Source organism: Sapajus apella, unplaced genomic scaffold (assembly GCF_009761245.1).
Source record: "Sapajus apella isolate SASKATOON/1434 unplaced genomic scaffold, GSC_monkey_1.0 scaffold77, whole genome shotgun sequence".
Classification (NCBI taxonomy): domain Eukaryota; kingdom Metazoa; phylum Chordata; class Mammalia; order Primates; family Cebidae; genus Sapajus; species Sapajus apella.
The window spans coordinates 8,065,119-8,072,676 of NW_022437017.1; the positions used below are offsets into that span (position 1 = coordinate 8,065,119).

Consider the following 7,558-nt stretch of genomic DNA (forward strand, 5'->3'; position numbering starts at 1 on the left):
CTCCTGCGTTCAAGCGATTCCCCTGCCTCAGCCTCCTGAGTAGCTGGGATTACAGGCGTGCACTACCACATCCAGCTAATTTTTCTATTTTTAGTAAAGATGGGTTTTCACCATGTCAGTCAGGCTGGACTTGAACTCCTGACCTTGTGATCTGCCCACCTCAGCCTCCCAAAGTGTTGGGATTACAGGCGTGAGCCACCACGACCAGCCGCCCTTTCTTTTGACGTGGGTTTTGCCTGAGTCCATGGTGGGGCCAAAGCCACCTTCTGCCTGCACAGAGGGGGCAGCCACTGTCTACTCTTGGCCTTGCTAAGCTCATGGGGGTCCCGCAGGACCCCATGAAGGTCAAAGCTGTGGACCCTAGAGCCCCCTAAACTAGTAACATTTGGCCCAGGGAGGCACAGTCCCCATATCCGTGGGCCATGAAGCATGTGGGGGCCAAGCCTGGCCTCCGTCCGGGGAAGCCTGGGTACCGTCGCCGCTCCACACCCCATCCCCAGTGGCCAGAGGCCCCATGCCCTGTGGCCAGGTGAGCCTTTCTTTCCCAGGGACCCTGTTCTGCGTTCCTTTCGCTCTGGGTCCCTCCCATCCCTCCCCTCCCCTCCCCTCCCCTCCCCTCAGCAGTCCTCTCCCGCCATGTGTCTTATGGAAGCAGAGACCCCATGCTGGGTTGGAGGCTCTGTCCCTGATTCCTAGAGGACCCTGGGTGGGGCCCCTGGCGGTCTGTGAAGTTCCCAGGTCTGAGAAGAGGCAGCTTTGACTGCGGGGATGTGAGTCTTGGTCAGGAAGCCACCGGCAGTCCAGGCCTCTGGGTCCGGGCCACAGGCTGGTTCTGGAAGCATCTCTATAGCCCCAAGAACACAGTGGGGGCGGGAGGGGAACAGGACGAGCCCACCCTTCTCTGCTGCCACCTGGCCCAGCTCCAGCATCGCCTACCTGGGCCAGCCCAGTCCCCTCCACCCGGTCCTACCCTCGCCAGGGCCTGTCCCTCCTCTGCCCGCAGCCCTCCATGGCTCCCACCTTCCCCAGGATCGAAGCCTGTCCTCTCCGTGGCCCGCCAGGCTCTGCACCACCTGCCCTGTCCCCTCCCCACCCTCACTCCCTCTGCTCGAGCCACATGAGGCTTCTTGCACTTCCTCCAACACGCCAGGCACCATCGTGCCCCAGGGCCTTTGCACAGCTGGGCTGTGCCTCCGCTCTACTTCCTCCTCCAGCTATCACCCCGGCTGCTCCTCATTCAGGTGGCAGCTCAGACACCGTCCCTTCCACCCACAGGCTCCTGCCTCCCTCGGGGTCACTCCCTCGGCCGCCCCCGCCCCCAGCTCTCTCCTCGCCTCTTCTCACCAGCACATTTCTGCCTGTCCTCCCTCCTCCACGGCACGGATCTCAGGCCAGGGGCATGGCAGCTCCACCAGCGTTTACTGAGTCTGGCAAATGGGTAGGCCAGGTAGGGGCTTGGGCGCCGGGCGGACCCCAGGAGGGTCACCAGGGCTTCGGGCCAGGAGGGACAAACCCCATATCTGCGTTATACACGCCCTCAGTAAACCAAAACTAGCCAAGGACAGCACCCCGCTGGGACTTCTCGGAACCTGGGGTGGGGCTGGGAGCCAACCTCACACAGCCTACGGCCCACCATCCAGGGCTGCAGAGTCCCCCCCGAGTCATGTCCAGAAGAACCTGAGCCTTTCACCTCGGTTGGAAGTGGGATCTAGGCAGAGGGCATGAGCTGGGGGGGCGCCTTCCTGGAGGAGGTGGGCCCTGAGCCAACCTGATGGAGATCCTGGGAAGACAGACAAAGCAGGGGCTGGAGGAATGAGGCCACAAGCCGAAGACACTGGGAGCCCCAGAAGCTGAGGGAGGCAGGAAGGGCTGGCCCTGAGGGTCCTGCCCACACCCTGACTTTGGACTTGTGGCCTGGGAGATGGTGAGGGAGGAATCCTGGTGTTTTGAGCCGCATAGTTGGTGGTGTTTGTGATGATGGCCCAAGAAACGGGTCCGCCCATCACCCATGAGACCCTGTACGCAGGGCCTCCTCGGGGAGGCGGGAGAGGGCGAGGCTGCCAGGCCCAGCAACAGCGGGTGGCCAGAGCCTCAGTCTCCCGCACGCCCAGCCACCTCGGGCACAGTCCTGGCCCACAACGGGCTTGTGCCCCCTTCCAGCAGAGGGCAGGTCAGTGGCATGCTCTGCACACAGCCCTGCCCCTCCTGTCACCCCCTGGAGGAACACGAGCCCCCCAACAGCTGCCACAGTCCAATCCTCACAGCCCCCAAACCAGACGGTGGTGGTGATCATTCAATATGGCTTTATTTTCTCATGGGGCCGCTGCATCCCACACCCGCCTGAGCCCCAGACGGCCGGTCAGTGCGTCCTGCCCAGGAAGGATGGAAGCTCCCTCCGCAACCCTGGCCCCACGGCACCCAGAGGCCCGCTGGCCAGCATGCAAGCACTCCCCAAATTCTCTCATGGTGACAAGGCGGCAGCTGCCCGGGTCCCAGAGTCCCAGTATGAGTGCCCAGAGGAAGGCGGTGACGGGCCTTTGGGCAAGTCTCTGGAGGAGGGGGGTCACCAGCGGGGCAGACAGGGAAGGGGAGTGCCCTGCCAACTGGGAGGAAGGAAGACTGGTTGTCCCCTCACCCTTCCAGGCTGCAGGATCTGGAGGGCAGAGGTGCCAGCCGAAGAACTGGTAGGCAAAGCAAGACCCCCGGGTCCTATCTGGACGGACTCCCAGGCTCCCATGGACTGAGGCCCAGGACCCTCAGACAGCAAACACCTCCCTGGGCCACGAAAGGGAGGCGGCCTCGGGTGCCCAGGCCAGGACTCAAGCCCCGAGCCCACACTGGGTGGGTTGTATTGCTAAAGAACAGACACGCCTGGGTCTCCCTGAGCTCAATGCGGCCTCCTTCCCCCCCGGCACTCACGCCAGGCGCCTGGCCTGTGGGGCTGAGGTTCTGTCCCAGCCTTCCCAGGGGGCTTGGACCTCCTCTCCGAGTCCCAGGAAGGGTGGCCCCAGAGACCACGTCCCAAGTCATCTCTTCCCCAGCAAATGCTCGGATGTGCCCCCGGAACACGTCGTTTCTACAGATGAGGAAACTGAGGCCCAGGGTGGGGAGTGATGGGAGGAGCCACCAGGCCTCCCCGGGCCACCTCCTGCCTCCCGGACCTCCACCAGCACGCAGTTCCCCAGAAACCGGCTGGCCATGGCAAAGCCTGGAGGGCCTGGGGGCTCCATGCCACGCCCAGGAAACCGCAGGCACCGGCTTAGGCTCAGGGCAGGGAGCTGGGGGGGGCACGCCACGCAGGTGAGGGCCCTGGGAGCTGGGCTTCGGCCTCGGAGGCACGGGGGCCACCGGAGCTGGCTAGGAGAGGAGGGCGGGTGGCTGGGGGTGTGCGGTGTTGGGGTGGGGGAGATGCCTGCCAGCCCCCCATGGAGCAGAGGCTCTCAGCGATGGTGTCTGCTCACCACTGTCAGAAAAGGGGAAGGCCAGGTGGTGCAGCTCCCCGAGAGCCCACTGTGGGGGGATGGGTCACTGAGACCACAGGAGGGACAAAAGGCTCCAGTGGGGCTGCAATCCCAGAACCCCGGCGCTGGCACTGCCCTCTCCAGGCAGGAGGGAGCAGAGACAAGTAACCACGCCCACGCCGCCACTGGGGAGCGGGAGGAGCGTCCACGGGCGGATGCGGAGCAGGGTGCAGGTGGCGCCTGCAGTCCAGGCCCCTTTCGGCCAGAGGCGGAGGCGGGGGCGGAGGCGGCGCGAGATCGGGCGGGGTCCCGGCGTCTCCGCTCTAACTGTGCACGTGTGCTTACACCGGACCGAGGGCGGCCGGCTCCCGGGGCTGGGGGCTGGTCCGCAAGTCTGTAGCCTGGCCCCGGGACATCTCCCAAGCTCTCCTCCAGAAAGTTCAAAGACAAGGAAAAAAGAAAGAATCCCCCCCAGTCTTGGAGAGCAACAGGGAAAAGCTCTGTAATTCAGTGTTTCGACCACTGCTGGGGAGGGGAGGGTCCCTGTCCCCACTGGGGCCGCCCGGAGAGGAAGGCAGCGTCCACTCACTCGTGCTCTGCCCCACGGACCAGGCAGCAGCAGGGGCTCCGGCTGTGGGGGTGGCCGTGTCACTGCGTCTTGGCCTTCACAAGCAGCCTCTGGACGGTCTTGTAGAGGAGGCTGAAGTGCTGGGGACGCGGCGGGAGGGGGTTAGGACGTGGGCGGGGCAGGAGTCCCAGGCTGTGCGACTCTAGGCTGGGCCAGGGCGCAGGATGCTTTCAGAGACGCCCAGCCCGGCTCCTGCTTCGCGCTGCCCCTGCCCCGCCTGAGCCTGGGCACTGCTCACCTGGACAGCCGCGTAGGCCATGCCGAGGTAGGCGGCGATGCCAACGGCCAGGAGCAGGTCAAAGACGGCCGGCTTGACTCTGTGGAAAACACAGGGCCCTACGGTGGAGGACAGGGCGGGCCAGCGAGGCGGCCCCTCAGACCCCATGGGCCTCGATCCCCTTCGGCTGTAACCCGTAGAGGGGTGACGGACTCCAGGTCCCGCGGGCCGCCACTCACCTGTACGCGTTCATCACTTGCTTCAACTGGTCGTAGAAGACAAACTCCGGGTCCCTGGGGAGGGAGCACTTTCTCAGGGGCACCACTATGCCCAACTAATTCTTTTTTCTTGAGTCTCACTGCCGCCCAGGCTGGAGGGCACTGGCACGATCTCGGCTCACTGCAACCTCTGCCTCCCCGGTTGAGGCGATTCTCCTGCCTCAGCCTCCTGAGTAGCGGGATCACAGGCACCCACCACCACGCTCCGATAATATTTGTATTTTTAGTAGAGACGGGGTTGTACCACGTTGGTCAGGCTGGTCTTCAACTCTCGACTTCGTGGTGAGCCCGCCTTGGCCTCTCAAAGTGCTGGGATTACAAGCGTGAGCCCCCATACCTGACAGCTAAATCTTTAAAAAGTGTTTGTAGAGACACAGACTGGGTGAGGTGGCTCCGGCCTGTAATCCCAGCACTTTGGGAGGCTAAGGCAGCCTGATCACTTGTAGTCAAGAGTTTGAGACCAACCTGGCTAACATGGTGAAACCCCATCTCTACTAAAAATACAAAACATGAGCCGGGCGTGGTGGCACGCGCCTGTAATCCCAGCTACTCAGGAGACTGAGGTCCAAGAATTGCTTGAACCCAGGAGCCGGAGTGTGTAGGAAGGTAAGATCACGCCACTGCACTCCAGCCTGGGCAACAGAGCAAGACTCTGTCTCAAAAACAAATAAATAAAAATTTAAAACTTTGTAGAGAAGGGGTCTTGCTCTGTTGCCCAGGCTGGTCTCCAACTCCTGGGTTCCAGCGACTCTTCTGCCCCAGCCTCCTAAGTAGCTGGGATTATAGGCGCCCTCTGCCACACCTGCCTAGTTTTTGTATTTTTAGTAAAGACAGGGTTTCACCACATTGGCCAGGCTGGTCTCGAACTCCTGACCTCAAGTGATCTGCCTACCTCAGCCTCCCAAAGTGCTGGGATTACAGGTGAGAGCCGCTGTGCCTGGCCCGAGTCCCATCCTCTCTTTGTATTTGCTCTGCCTGGCATCCCCAGAATGGGGGATGTGGGAGATGCAGTGGGGGTGGCCCTGTACCCCCAGGCTTAGCGGCGGCAGCGCGGAGCCCAGGCCCTCACCGCTTGTCGGCCTTGACGTGGTGCTGCTTCACGTCCTTCAGGTAGCGGCCCAGGTGGTGCTCCAGCGTGCTGAGGAACGTGCTGTCCTTGTCCACCAGCTGCGCGGCCCGGGGCTGGTGGGTGAGCCAGTCCATCACCGAGTCCAGCTGCTCCTGCTGGATCTGCTGTGGGGATGGTGGCGGCGGTCACAGCCCTGCCCCGCCCACGGCCCTGCCCCGCCCACCCGCTGGCCCTGGTTCGCTTACCATCTGCTCCGTGAACACCGGCATGTCTGGGGGCGTCCCCTGCGGAGAAAGGAGGGGACGGCCCTGAGTCCAGGCCCCTGGGGTGGGGCTGGGGTTGGCAGTGGCCATGGCCATGGCAAAGGCTCACCTTCTCCGTCAGGTTGTAGATGACTCGAGTCAGAGCCTCCGCAATGATCCTCGTGTTCCGCGTCAGGGTCTTAGAATCCACGCGGGACCTTCACGATTCAAACACAATGTTTTAAAATGTGGACCTGGTGCCGGGCACGGTGGCTCATGCTGGAATCCAGCACTCCAGCCCAGAAGACAGAGTGAGACTCTGTCTCAGAAAAGAAAGTTAAGCTTAGCTTCAGCTACTCAGCTGACACGCAGGCTCAGGTTCACCGCGCCCCACGACCTCCAGGACCCTGGCCCTGCCCCACCCCTGTGTGCAGGTGAGGCTCGCACCCCACAACCTTGGTTCCTACTGATGCGGTTTTCTGCTCTTCCGGGGCTTAAACAGGACTATTCCGTCCTGGTGGAAGAATCCGTTCTCGGACCCCCTAGAAATCCAGGTGGCCCTCCTGGGCTGACCCCACTTCCCAGCGATCTTTCCTAGCTGGTGGACAACCGCCCGCCTCCATCTTTTCCAGGGCTGCACACCACACGGGGATGTGTCCCTTCCCTCCCACCCCTGGCTTTTGAAGGCCTCCGATGGCTGAGCTCAAACAACTCCTGAGAACCCAGTGAACCCAGAGCAGAGCAGAGGCACGGTGAGGGTCTATGCTGGGCCCTCGGACGCTGGGGAATGAGACGGCGCCCGCCTGCAGCTGCCAGGACCAGCTGGGAGTGTGCCCAGGGTAGCCAGACTGTTCCAAGCTCCACAAAACCCTGCCCAGGGGCTCACAGGACGGCAGGGAGACAGGCAGGACACAGGGTCAGAGGACACAAGAAGCCAGAAGACACAGCGCCCCAGACAGAGGCCGGGAGAAAAAGGGGCTGGGGTGCAGTGGGGGACCAGGCTCCCCAAGATAGTGGCCGGGGCCAGGCAGGGTTTTCAGGCTGTGGCAGGGCCCTGAAGAGGCCTGAAGGCAGGAACTGCTTGCTCCTAACTTAACAGGTGACAGGGTCTGGGGGTCCCACACGAGGGCCACACCCAAGGCTGCTGGCCTCACCTTCCTATCCCCAGTAACTAGGAGATTGCAAACCGCCTGACCCTACAGCCGGCCTCGGCCACTTCCCCGCCCCTTCCCCGCGGCCTGTGTGGGGGCCGTTCCCTGCAAGGTCTCCCGGCCCCTGGGCTTGCGACCTGTCGCTCAGCCCCCAGGAAAGCTCCAGAAGGCGCTGGTCGGGCGATGTCGAGCTCACCGCACGTCCATGATGCTGCTGCGCTGGCCGTCGCGGTGGCTCTCCAGGTGGGACAGGGTGAAGGCAGGCAGCCGGCGGATGGCGAAGCGCTCGTGCTCCCAGGCCAGCACGTCCTCCGCCAGGTTGATCCGCTTGTGCACCATGGAGAACCGCACCTCGGGAAACTGATGCGCGGCCACCTGCAGCGGGCGGTGCCATCAACAGAGGACGGGCAGGGGCGGGGCCACAGACAGGGCAGGGCCACCAGCAGAGGGCGGGCAGGGGCGGGCCCATAGGCAGGGGCAGGGCCACCAGCAGAGGGCGGGCGGGGGCGGGC

At 63.4% G+C, this 7,558-nt stretch overlaps 1 protein-coding gene across 2 annotated transcripts in view; it reads right to left on the minus strand.

The window, feature by feature from the left end:
* Nucleotides 1–2,283: 2,283 nt before the first annotated feature.
* The window catches only part of NCLN (nicalin), a 23,362-nt gene continuing 18,087 nt past the window's right edge, over nt 2,284–7,558 (minus strand). Inside the window, exons 9-15 of one of the 2 annotated variants that reach the window (XM_032252314.1) lie at nt 7,243–7,421; nt 6,026–6,113; nt 5,899–5,937; nt 5,654–5,817; nt 4,546–4,599; nt 4,328–4,406; nt 2,284–4,169 (exon numbers count right to left, since the gene is read on the minus strand). In XM_032252314.1, coding sequence (XP_032108205.1) covers nt 4,110–4,169; nt 4,328–4,406; nt 4,546–4,599; nt 5,654–5,817; nt 5,899–5,937; nt 6,026–6,113; nt 7,243–7,421 — 663 coding nt within the window. In that variant the 3' untranslated portion in view covers nt 2,284–4,109. The remainder of the gene's footprint in view (nt 4,170–4,327; nt 4,407–4,545; nt 4,600–5,653; nt 5,818–5,898; nt 5,938–6,025; nt 6,114–7,242; nt 7,422–7,558) is intronic. The other variant, XM_032252315.1, reaches the window with a different exon arrangement.